This window comes from Elephas maximus, chromosome 2, assembly GCF_024166365.1.
Source record: "Elephas maximus indicus isolate mEleMax1 chromosome 2, mEleMax1 primary haplotype, whole genome shotgun sequence".
Taxonomy (NCBI): Eukaryota; Metazoa; Chordata; class Mammalia; order Proboscidea; family Elephantidae; genus Elephas; species Elephas maximus.
In genome coordinates this window covers 153,732,552-153,746,271 of record NC_064820.1, presented here as the reverse complement: position 1 = coordinate 153,746,271, position 13,720 = coordinate 153,732,552, and the positions used below count along the sequence as shown (strand labels likewise).

Sequence of the window (13,720 nt, the reverse complement as noted above, 5' to 3'; positions counted from 1 at the left end):
TTAAGAGATATATCAATCAATATCGATATATAAATCTTATTTGAATCCTGGTTCAAACAAGTCGTTAAGCACACACGTACACATTTACAAGACTATCAGGGAAATATAAAAACTGCTTAGATATTTGATGATTCTAAGAAATTATTAAAATTTCTTTAAAATATTATCATTTAAAAATACATACTAAAATATTTACAATTTTATAAAAATAAATTTATTTTTTGAATAATCTATTTTCAAATTTAGAGTGTTAAATTTAAAATATTTGAATAATTTCATAAAAATAAATAGGCAATGGGGAGAGGTTATATATGAAATAAAACTGGCCATGAATTAAAAATTATTAAAGCTGAGTGATGGGTTTGATGGGTTCATTACACTATTTTCTTTAAGTTAAAAAAACATCATAACAAAGAGGTATTTAAAATTTTTTTAATTATAGAGGCAGTAGTATTAAAAGGGAAACCCTGGTGGCGTAGTGGTTAAGTGCTACGGCTGCTAACCAAAGGTCTGGCAGTTCGAATCCACCAGGTGCTCCCTGGAAGCTCTATGGGGCAGTTCTACTCTGTCCTATAGGGCCACTATGAGTCGGAATCGACTTGATGGCACTGGAGCTGGAGTATTAAAAGACCTACTGGATTTTCCTTTAGTGCTACACTACAAGAACTTCGTAAATAAATCACACTCAAATATGGGGAAAATTTTTTTTAGGTAGTGATTATATAAAGAAAGTGATTCTCAAACCTCTGTAATAGCTCTGGGAACTAACTACTTCAAATCAACAAAAGGAGCTAAATATAAGAATCACTGATGATGAAATAGAAAAACAAGTTTGAATATTGGCTCTGTCATGTATTAGCTTGGTTACCTTAGTGAAATTATGTAACATCATTGGGCATTCATTTCCCTATGTACAAAAAAAAAAAAGAATGTGTTTAATACTTCTTATTACACTGGGACCTGTGATGATAAATAGAGATAATATAAGAACTAAGCAAAATGTCTGGTTTTCAATAATTTCTTAATAAACATTTATTCCTTTTTTTAAAAACCTCGTACAACAGCATGACTCTAGTTATAAGAGGCATCTGGGAAGAATACAGAAAGGTAACACTGGTAGAGAAAGACTCCTGAATGGGACATGGACAGTAACTAAAAGTGATGGGGCAGGGGTGGGGACAATGACTGAATAATATATACACTAACTACATATGAAAAAAAAACTGGTTGCCATTTAGTCGATTCTGACTCACAGCCACCCTATAGGACAGAACAGAAATGCCCAACAGGGTTTCCAAGGAGTGGTTGGGGGTTGAACTGCCAACCTTTTGGTTAGCAGCCAAGCTCTTAACCACCGCACCACAAGTGATTAATAATATTTGAGTCAGGGAAGAGGTCAGCTTTTATGGTTGGTTGGTGTATTAGTTCAAAATCTAAACAATCATCCAAAACATTAAGAATCTAGTTTAAGAAATGATGTCAATAATGATTGAAAGGAAAAATTGAGCCTGGGCTACATCTAATGTTATCAGTAAAGGCCCAAAAGATGAATTAAGTGTAACTAAATATTGATCCAGATAGTTTACATCTATCTGGATCAATTTCTTCTGGTGCATTCTTACTTTGCTTTTCACAACTACAAATATTTTACGTAAAAATACATTTATGCTATTAGCCAAGAGTGTAATACTTGGTTGCTATCGCTTAATAGTATTTATCGCTTAATAGTATATAAAGCACAAATTATTTTTAAACTAAGTACTTCTGCCAAGAAACATAAAATTCCCACTTACTGTTTGTTTCTGTTTTCTGTGCAGACTTGGAAATGTCAAGAAATAAACAGGCTTTACAGTAGTACCAAATTATAACCTCTATGTCTTTCCCACCTCCTCTTGTTAGCAGAAACTAGGAAGGAATCACTTCACTCTTCTAGAAGCCACAAACCATTTAATGGAGAGAGGTCAATGGCAAGCCTTACGGTCACTTAGCAAACATAACAATAGGAACTCTTTTGAAAAGTGACATTTTTGGAAATTTAGGAGCCTAAGAAGAGCAGTTAAATTGTGAAACTGTCTTTCAACTTTTGCAGAAACTAAAAAGTTGAGGTAAATTGTTCAAATTAAGAAAGTAACATACATCTTTTTCTAAAAGACATTTTTAAAGCCACGTACCGGCAGCTAGCAAATATTTAACCAACTCCAGGTGTCCCTCCTGAGCAGCCTCCATCAGAGGTGTGGAGCAGCCAAGTTCTATGTCAGCCCCTGCTTTAATCAGGAAGTCTGCAACCTCTGAAAATCCTCCACAGCAAGCCAAGGTAAGAGCAGTTTCTTGAGTTTCTTCTGTCTGCGCATTTATATTTGCTCCTGGAAAAAACATAAAAATAGATAAAACTAATTGTCAAAGTGTTACGATAAACATATTATTGTTCTAAACTGTGATAATAATCTATCTTCTCTGCTTCTGTGCCTCCTTTCAGGGCATTGATAATTTCATCATCAATGCAAAAAAAAAAAATTTTTTTTAGTTGTAGTAAATATTGATACTGACACAAAAGACTCAAAGGAAACATTATTTTCTTTTTTTTAAAGAAGTAAAACTGCTGTACCTTGTGCTAGGAGTAGTGCCACCATCTCTTCATGTCCTTCCCGAGCAGCTTCCATCAGTGGAGTATATCCTTCATCATTAACTTCTTCAAGATTTGCTCCCCTTTCAATAAGTAGAGCTGCCAGTTCAACGTGCCCCCCACAGGCAGCTAGCGTTAATGGGGACTCGAATGAATCTGCAGGCATATTCACTTGAGCACCACTATCCAAAAGCAAACGTGCTACCTCTACATGTCCATCCTGCAGGTTTTCAGAAGTAAAGAAGAGGGGAATTTTTTTTGTTGTTTCGAGATTTTTTTTTTTTTTTTAATAGTGGAGAAGAGAAACAAGAGATTAGGAAAAGACAGAAAGGAGGAAAAAAGGAAAAAAGTTTCAGCTTAGATGTATATATATTACCATGTCTATCTGAGTACTTTGAGATCTGCCTTACCAAAGGTCCATTAAAATTATTTTACCTTACTTTTGAGCAAGCCCAAAATTTTTGACAAGAATCAGACTTGGTGACATACAGTTACAATTCCAAATGATTTTGAACGTTCGTATTCTTTGATTTAACAAAAAATTGTTAAATCTATAGTCAACAGTACCTGAAAATAATTACTGTTTATACTCCTGCTGGATCAAATACAGCCATATCCTCAAACTTAAGTGTCACGTTTAAGTGCAGAAATGGTATTAGCTCTATTTTAGAAACAAAGGCTTGACAAAAAAATAACACAACAAATTCTGTGAAGTCATTACCACTTGGGATTATGTCACCAAGGTAAACCTCTATGGATCGATACTACCCTATATTTTTCCTCATTACAACAGCTTGTTGCAATGAGGCAAAGAATTTTACAAAGATGTAAAATAAAGACCTTATTCATTTGTAAATGATTTTTCCATGCGTCCATCTGCACAGATAGTAAGGCAATAAACAATAAGACATTTTTATGGAGGGTATCCATTCTACCCCTCTTTCACCATAAACACCCTTCTTTCAGTTTCAAATGCTTGACTTTCAAATTTTATATAGGCCTTAACTCCTGCTGTGCCATATAAAGTCTAATGCTATGTTGTTCTGCATTTCAAAAATGACCAAAATATTGGTAATAAGAAGTAAAGACTGAGTACGAAAATAAGATTTTATAAGGTTGGCAATTCTTAATTATAAAAGATCTTAATTAAATGTTAGGTTTCAGCATCCATTAAGAGTTTCATTATACTTAACTAAATGACTAGCCCAGCTTTAATCACTTTTGATATGATGCCAAAAAGAAATGACTTTACATTAAAATTTTAGTTTTACTAATACTTCGAATACATGTAAAATAAAATACATTTTAACCAAATTACTGTATTGAATTATCTGGTGTTTAAAATACATCTCTATTTGAAAAGAAAACAAGGATCTATAAGTGTCTATAGATCAGGGAACTGCTGTTTGCCTAGCCCTTCCAGGTTCCCAATAAATTTTTACTTTGTCTTTAAAGATTCTTTATGGATTTTGCTAACATATCTTCAGTATCTACCTTAATAGAGGAATTGTGCTAGACACTTCTAATATTAATGAACAATATTATATTTACTACAGGCAAAAAAAAAAAAAAATCCAATCTTAAAGTCTAACATCAGTATTAGAAAAAAATTTTTTTTAATTTTAAGACTCTGGTCTCAGCCATGGAGGAGTAGTTGGTACTGGACTTACTCTTCCACGATCCCAAAAAACCCAAACCTATTGCTATCGAGTCAATTCCAACTCATAGCAACCCTATAGGACAGAGTAGAACTGCCCCATAGGGTTTCCAAGAGTGGTTGGTAGATTTGAAATGCTGATCTTTTGGTTAGGAGCCAAGCTCCTAACCACTGTGCCACCAGGGATCCCTTCTACCATAAACAACTATAAAAGCTGGGGAAAAAATATAAAGGAACTGTTTGGAGGCACTGGGCAGCAACCACACCATGGCTATGATCACTGAAAGGAGGGAACAATGAGATGAACCCTACATTCATTTCACCCATTCCCCTGTGGGCATCTTCTAAACCACAGCCCAGGGAAAGAGAATATAAACAGAGAGTGACCATCTCTGTGGGCAAAGGAAACAAAAATCAGAATACAGGGCTGCCAAGATAGCTAGGGTTTAGGGAGTGGGGGCAAGGTGCTAGAAAAAAAGAAAAACATAGAGAAGGAGCCTCAAATAGCTATATAAAATTCTTCTAAGATACTTGGGCAACTCCTGAGCTGAGCACGCCAAAGATGAGACTCCGAAATGCCAAGCAGACAATAGCTGCTGCAAGGCTGGAGACTTTGCAAATTCAGGCTCAGCCAGAGTTGAGATACTTTGGTGAATACCCCAGGCTTTCAACTGAGATGATAGAAGGCCATACCAAAAGAGTAAGGACCACACACAAGGAATAAGGACAAAGCCAAAAATCAAGTCTCAATAGAATCGAAGTGATCTTCTGGCAATTTAAATGCCTGCCAGAACAAAATACAATATTTTTAAGAGGAGGACCCCATAATAAGGAGCCTCCAAAACGTACCACCGGCAATGTATGACTTATAATAAAAAATTACTAGACAATATGAAGAAAAAATGATAATCAAAAGATAAAATAAACATATACAGTAGACCCAGGAGTGACTCAAATAGCAGAAAAGGATTTCAAAAATAACTACTAATACGTTAAGGAAAATAAAAGAGAAAATGGATGAAAAAGTAAATTTCAACATAGGATCAGAACATAAAAATACCATGTCATATTAAATGTAAATGCTCTAAACAAACCAATCAAAAGACAGAGATTAGTAAAGTGGATAAAACATTTTGCAAACATATGCTGTCTATAAGAAACTTTCTTCAAATACATTGTAAAAACATTGTAGGTAGGTTGAAAATAAAAGGATAAAAAAGATGTATCATGGAGCTGGGGCCAAAATGGCAGAATAGCCAGATGCTTCCTCTTACAACAAAGACCCCAAAAAACAAGTGAAATGATTATATTCACGACAAGCGAGAAGCCCTAAACATCTAAGGCAAAGTTAGAAAAAGGACTGAGTGGCAGGGAGCGGGAGAGACGGTTCAGAAGCAAAGAGGAATTACCAGACGTGAAACACGGGGATCCTTCAGACACCATTCCCAGGAGTGGCTAAAGCCGGCTGGTGGTAGCGTTCACCTGCAGTTTCCTCAGGGAGAAGCAGCCAGCCACACAGCCTACTCATACCTCCGGAACCAGGGAAGAACGGCACTCTCAGCAAAAGCTAAGTACTTGCGAATATTTTAATGCGTTCTCAGCCCCCATGCCGGCTTCAATGTCTGTTGATTTCCCTGGGCCTGAGATAGGCCCTATTAAGCACCCTCAGCCATCTTCCCAGACTTGGAGTAGGAATAATTTCACAATTGGGGGAAAAGATGATTTGCCAGCTCCACTAGCCGGGGGAGCTCAAGACAGAAGCAGCTTCTACCCAGGCATAAATGGTCCGTGGACTGTGAACACCATTCCCCACTGCATGGTCCTGTGTGGGCCTATTTCAGGAGAATACGCCTTTGTAGGCAGACTGCAACTGTTTCAGCTATGCAGTGAAGAGGTGGGTGTTTGATATTTGACACCGCTTTGCTTATTAAACAGGGTCCTCACCTACCTGCATCAAGGGCATAAGGACAGGTGGCTCCACTCAGGCCACCCAGCCACCCGCGACAGAAGCCCAAGGCTAACTGGTACCTCCCACTCCTTAAAACCAAAAGCATTGGGTACCCATGGTCCATCTGCAGAACCCACCCACCTGTACGCTCTAGGGAACAGGAATATGCTTTCCTCAAAGACACCCAGTGGACGGTTCTAAGCCCCCTGCCTTGTTTAGCACATGACCCTTTCTGCAACCTGATGCTGGTTCCTATACCAATCACCCCTGCCCCTCTAATACTGTAGGACAGAGCCTGTACCACACACTTGATGATCAACTACCTGGACACCTGAGCTAAATTCATACAAGAAAAGTGAATGGACTCCTATACTGATATACCTGATAACAGCTCCAGCCATCTGGTGACAGGAAGTCAGAGCTTCAAAGGTGAAAATAATCAGGCTAGCTCACTCGAGCAACCAATTTGGGCATATCAAAACAAAACAATAAGCCAGGATACAGTAAGCAAACATAAAATAAACTAATACAATAACCTATAGATGGCTCAGAGACAATAGTCAATATCAAGTCACATGAAGAAGTGGACCATGAACACTTCAACAAGCTCTCAAAACAAAGAATCAATGAATCTTCTGGATGAAGGTGCCTTCCTGGGGTTACCGGACGCAGAATTCAAAAGATTAACATACAGAGCTCTTCAAGACATCAGGAATGAGATTAGGAAGATCAGGCAATACGCAGAACAAGCCAAAAAACACACAGATAAAGTAGATGAATAAATTAAAAAGGTTATTCAAGAACATAATGAAAAATTTAATAAGCTGCAAGAATCCACAGAGAGACAGCAATCAGAAGTTCAGAAGATTAATAATAAAATATCCTAGAGAAATATATCCTACAGATATATGCACATCCATGGTCATTGCAGCACTGTTTACAAGAGCAAAAAGATGGAAGCAACCAAGGTGCCCATCAACGGATGAATGGATAAATAAACTATGGTATATTCACACAATGGAATACTACGCATCAATAAAGAACAGTGATGAATCCATGAAACATTTCATAACATGGAGGAATCTGGAAGCCATTATGGTGAGTGAAATCAGTCAGCTGCAAAAGGACAAACATTGTATGAGACCACTATTATAAGAACTCAGAAATAGTTTAAACAGAGAAGAAAATATTCTTTGATGGTTGAGATGGGTAAGGGAGGGAGAGCGGTATTTACTAACCGGATAGTAGGTAAGAACTATTTTAGGTGAAGGAAAAGACAACACAGTGTACGGGAGAGGTCAGCACAACTGGACTAAACCAAAAGCAAAGAAGTTTCGTGAATAAACTGAACACTTCAAAGGCCAGTGTAGCAGGGGTGGGGGTTTGGGGACCATGGTTTCAGGGGACATCTAAGTCAATTGGCATGATGAAATCTATTAAGAACACATTCTGCATCCCACTGTGGAGAGTGGCTTCTGGGGCTTAGACACTAGCAAGTGGACATCTAAGATACATCAATGGGTCTCACTCCACCTGGAGCAAAGGAGAATGAACACCAAAGACACAAGGTAATTATGAGTTCAAGAGACAGAAAGGACCACATAAACCAGAGACTGCATCAGCCTGAGACCAGAAGAGGTTGATAGTGCCTGGGTACAAACAATGACTGCCCTGGCAGGGAGCACAACAGAGAGCCCCTAAGGGAGCAGGAGAGTAGTGGTATGCAGATCCCAAATTCTCGTAGAGCGACCAGACTTAATGGTCTGAACAAGACTAGAAGTACGCTGGAGGTCATGGTCCCCAGGCCTTCTGTTAGCTCAAGGCAGGAACCATTCCTAAAGCTAACTCTTCAGACAGGGATTGGACTAGACTATGGGATAGAAAATGATACTGGTGAAGAATGAGCTTCTTGGATCAAGTAGACACATGAGGCTATGTTGGCATCTACTGTCTGAAGGGGAGATGAAAGGGCAGAGAGGGTCAGAAGCTGGCCAAACGGACACAAAAAGAGAGAGTGGAGGGAAGGAGTGTGCTGTCTTATTAGGGGAGAGCAATCAGGAGAATATAACAAGGTGTTTATAAATTTTTGTATGAGAGTCCGACTTGATCTGTAAACTTTCACTTAAAGCACAATAAAAAAAAAAAAAAAAAAGACTGCTGCCTTCAATATGGATTACAATTCAACAACAACAACAACAAAGGAAGAAGGGGAACCAGGAACCCAGGCTGGAAATGCTGACACATAGTAGGGAATGGAACCAAAGCCATCAAACACTTTACGTAAAACTATCAAATGTAAATCTAAATTGCTGTGTAAACTTTCACCTAATGCACACACACACACACAAATTAAAAAGTATACTCATACAATGGAATACTACATAAAAATGAAAAACTACTGAAAAAATGGAACAACATGGATGATTCTCACACAAGTAACACTGAGTAAAAGAACTCAGACACAAAAGAATACTTATTGTATTATACTTACATGAAGTTCAAAAACAGGCAAAACTAATCTATGATGCTAGATGTTAGAATCATAGTTACTCTTGAAGATGGGGTAGTACCTGAGAGGGACATGGAAACTTTCTGGGGTGCTATATTTTGATCTAGTTGTTATAGATATATAACTTCAAACCATATACTTAAGATTTGGCAGTTTACTATACATAAGCTATAATGAATTTAAAAGTATTATAATTTATCCAGCATTTCTAGGAGTTTGAGAAAGAAGGTTTTTAAAAACATATTCCTGATTTATTCTGTAATCAGTTATTTAGGAGAATCATTAAACCAAATGTATTACATCTTCCAATTGCAATCTGTTTGTACAGATTGTTAGCTCCAATTTTTATCCTATTATGCTCTCTACTGATTACCTTGAATTGTTGGTATATCTTCAGTAGAACAAGGACAACTTGCTCAGAAATACAGCAATACAGATGATGCTTGAGAATTATTTATATTAAGGAAGATAACATTTTTTAGGAGTCGTACAAAGATGGCTGGAAATTCTTTGTCATACTCCCGCATCAAGAGATGAAGTTTATTCCCCTCCCCTTGAATCTGAGCTACCCTGTGACTGCTTAAACCCACGGAAAATGGCAGAAATGATGTGCCAGTTCTCCACCTCTCTTGGAATGTTAATCCTTGGGATCCAGCTACCTTTAAAGAAAACCAAGACAGGCACATGGAGAGACCACCCATGGCGAGAGAGGGCCTAGCCTTCCAGCCACTCCTACCGAGGTGCCAGACGTGAGTTAAGCTTTCTTGGAAATCCCAATCAACCCTTATCTGACTACATGAAATTTCCATGAAAAGACTCCTCCACCAAGACACACCAACAGAAGAACTACCCAAGTCAATCTACAGAAATCATGAGAGATAATAAGTGTTGTTGTATTAGGCAACTAAGTTTTAGGTGGTTTATTACACAGCAGTAGACAACAGAATAAGAATTAACTCAGGCAATGATGTGCTTACTAAATCACATCTCAAAAAAACATTTGGAGGTGGGGCCAAGATGGCTGACTAGGTAGAAACTACCGCTGATCCCTCTTGCAACAAAGACTCAGAAAAACAAGTGAATCAATCACATACATGACAATCTGCAAACTCTGACCATCAAACACAGAACTAAAGAGTTGACCTGAGTGACAGGGGAGCAAAAAGCTGCACCCTGAAGCAGTGACCACTTCTGGAACCGGTATCCCTCGCCACAGCCTTAAGCCCTCGCAGTTCCCTGGTGCAAGAGAGGTGGGGTTGATTGCGGCTCACTGAGACAGGGCAAGACGGGGTTAATCCCTAACCCCCTGGAGTAACCTCGGTAGAGACTCAGCCAGCGCAAGCAGGATGCACACTGACCTGGCTGAGAAGAGAACGAGCAACCACGGGGAAGCAGCAGCTGTTTTCGGAGCCTAGAGCCAGTGTCCCAGTCAGAAAACCTTGGCGCCAGACTCTGGACTAAGCGCAGAGGAGCTGAGCCCGGCTTCCTGAGACGGCGCAAGAACGAGACGCAGCCCTAGCCCCCTGAAGTAACCTTGGGGGAAACCCAGCCAGAGCACGCAGGCTGCACAATGACACGGCTGACAGGAGAAATCACCGGGAAGCAGCAACTGCTTTTGGAGCCTGGAGTGCAGCGTCCCAGCCAGAAAACCTTGGCGCTGCGCTTTAGACTAGGAGCGAAGGAGCTGATCACAGCTTCCTAAGACGATGCAAGCACAGGACAGAGGCCTAACCCTTGGGGGCAATCTCGACCCAGCCAGCTCACACAGGATACAATCCCCTCTGGAATCTCAGATAAAACAGTCATTACCAAACAACATAAGTAGCTTTGTCTATATTGCCCTGTGCTACTCTCTCCTATCTATCTGATCCCTCCCCTCCCTGCCCCAGGGGGCTTCATTAACATTGCAATTTCCTGGGCCAGGGAGTGAAGTGCTCTGTGTGGGGGGGGGTTCTAACCCATTCTCCTGGCCTGAGAGAAGCAGCAACTAACAACCCAGGGGGAAAAAAATCCTTCCCTAACTTCCCTAAACTGGAATGAAAATACAGAACTAGCTCCAGCCAAGCATATGAGATCCACGATCTTTGGCTTTCTTCCCTACAGGGAACAAAGTGGCTATTATAATGTAAAGGCAATTCTGATAGAGATCTGAATGTAATTGTTTTAGCCGAGCAGTGGAAAGACAAGTTTTTGAGGTCTAATACCTCTCTACCTCTTAAACAGAGCCCTCACTGATCTACAGTGGGGAAGTGAGGGCTGAAGCTCCACCCAAACCACCTAGCCACCTGCAAAAGGGGTCTGAGGATAGTGACACCTATCAATCTTTAGAGGTACAAGCATTGGGTGTCTAAGGTACAGCTGCAGAGCCCACCCACCAAAGTGCTCTAGGAATAGAGACACACCTACCTCACTGGCACGTGGGGGAAGGCTGTCAGCATCCTACCCTCCTTGGAATGTGACCCCCTGCTGCTACTAGAATCTGGTGCACACAACTATCACCACTACCCCTCTAAGTTAATAGGTGACAGTCTACACCACACACTTGGTGACCCAATATCGGAAAACCTGAGCTGATTCTATTCAAGAATAGTGAATAGACTCTTAGGCTTATATATCTGGTAACAGCTCAAACCAGCTGGTAATAGGACATAAGCGATTCAAAGGCTACAAAGACAGTGCAACCTAGTAGCCCATCAGGGTATACTGAAACAAAACAAAACAAGAAGATAAGACTTAGTGAGCAAATATACAATAAATCGTTACATTATCTTATAGATGGCTCAGAGACAGCAGTCGATATCAAATCACTTAAAGAAGCAGACTGTGATTGCGTCTACAAATCCCCAAATTAAAGAATCAAAATCTTTCCCAAATGAAGATACAATCCTGGAATTCCCAGATGCAGAATATAAAAAACTAATACACAGAATGCTTCAAGACGTAAGGGATGACCTCAGAAATGAAATAAGGCAATCAACAGAAAAAGCCAAGGAACACACTGATAAAGCAGTTGAAAAAATCAAAAAGCTTATTCAAAAATATAGTAGAAAAATTAATAAGCTGCAAGAATCCATAGAGAGACAGCATTCAGAAATCCAAAAGATTAACAGTAAAATTACAGCATTAGACAACTCAATAGGAAGTCAGAGCAGAATCAAGGAATTGGAATGCAGAGTGGGGGAAATGAAGGATAAAGCAATTCACACCAATACAGTTGAAGAAAAATCAGATAAAAGAATTTTAAAAAATGAAGAAACCCTAAGAATCATGTGGGACTCTATCAAGAAGAATAACTTGTGTGTGACTGGAGTACTAGAACAGAGAGAGACAACAGAAAATACGGAGAGAATAGTTGAAGATCTGTTGGCAGAAAACTTCCCTGGCATCGTGAAAGACAAAAGGATATCTATCCAAGAAGCTCATCAAAACCCATACAAGACTGATCCAAAAAGAAAATCACCAAGGCATATTATCATCAAACTTGCCAAACCCAAAGATAAAGAGAAAATTTTAAAAGCAGCCAGGGACAAAAGAAAAGTCACCTACAAAGGAGAATCAGTAAGAGTAAGTTCAGACTACTGAGCAGAAACCATGCAGGCAAGAATGCAATGGGATGACATATATAGAACTCTGAAGGAGAAAAACCGCCAGCCAAGAATCATATCCAGCAAAACCCTCTCTCAAATATGAAGGTAAAATTAAAACATATACAGACAAACACAAGCTTAGAGCATTTGCAAAAACCAAACCAAAGCTACAAGAATTGCTAAAGGAAATTCTTTGGTCAGAAAATCAATAATATCAGATAGCAACACAACGCAAGGTCACAGAACAGAACATCCTGATATCAACTCAAATAGCAAAATCACAAAAACATAATAAGATTAATTTAAAAAAGAAAAGAAATGCTGAAAACAGGGAATCATTGAAGTCATTATGTAAAAGATTACAATAATCGAAAAAGAGGGACTAATTAGAGGAGGCATAGATCTTCCATATGGAGAGGAAAACAAGGTGATACAGGACGATACAAGTTAGGTTTTTACTTAGAAAAATAGGGGTAAATATTAAGGTAACCACAAGGAGGTCTAATAATTCCATGTCAAAATAAAAACCAAGAAAAACATAACGACTCAGCAAAAATAAATTCAACTACTATGAAATCGAGGAACACACAATTTACAAAGAAGAACTCAGCACAAAAAAGTAAGTGGAAAAATAAAATTGTCAACAACACACACAAAAAGCCATCAAAATAACAGTACTAAACTCATACTTACCTATAATTACACCGAATGTAAATGGAATAAATGCACCAATAAAGAGACAGAGAGTTGCAGATTGGATAAAAAAACACAATCCATCTATGTGCTGCCTACAAGAGACACACCTTAGACTTAGAGGCACAAACGAAAAATCAAAGGATGGAAAAAATATGTATTAAGCAAACAACAATCAAAAAAGAGCAGGAGTGACAATATTAACTTCTGACAAAATAGACTTCAAAGTTAAATCCACCACAAAGGATAAAGAAGGACACTACATAATGATTAAAGTGACAATTTACCAGGAAGATATAACCATATTAAATATTTATGCACCCAGTCACAGGGCATCAAGATACATAAAACAAACTGTAACAGAACTGAAAAGTGAGATAGACACCTCCACAATTATACTAGGAGACTTCAACACACCACTTTCGGAGAAGGATAGGACTTCCAGTGAGAAGCTCAGTAGAGACACGGAAGATCTAACTGCTACAATCAACCAATTTGACCTCATAGACTTACACTGAACACTCCACCCAACAGCTGCAAAGTATACTTTTTCTTCTAGAGCACACGGAACATTCTCTAGAATAGATGACATATTAGGTCATAAAACAAACCTTTGCAGAATCCAAAACATCGAAATATTACAAAGCATCTTCTCAGACCTTAAGGCCATAAAAGTGGAAATCAATAACAGAAAAATCAGGGA

General features: G+C 38.8%; 1 protein-coding gene across 5 annotated transcripts in view; it reads right to left on the bottom strand.

Annotated features, from left to right (window-relative positions):
• Nucleotides 1-13,720, bottom strand: part of ANKHD1 (ankyrin repeat and KH domain containing 1) — a 155,568-nt gene that overhangs the window by 69,060 nt on the left and 72,788 nt on the right. For all 5 annotated transcript variants that reach the window (XM_049873810.1, XM_049873813.1, XM_049873811.1 and 2 more), the window contains exons 8-9: nt 2,606-2,843; nt 2,172-2,363 (exon numbers count right to left, since the gene is read on the bottom strand). In XM_049873810.1, coding sequence (XP_049729767.1) covers nt 2,172-2,363; nt 2,606-2,843 — 430 coding nt within the window. The remainder of the gene's footprint in view (nt 1-2,171; nt 2,364-2,605; nt 2,844-13,720) is intronic.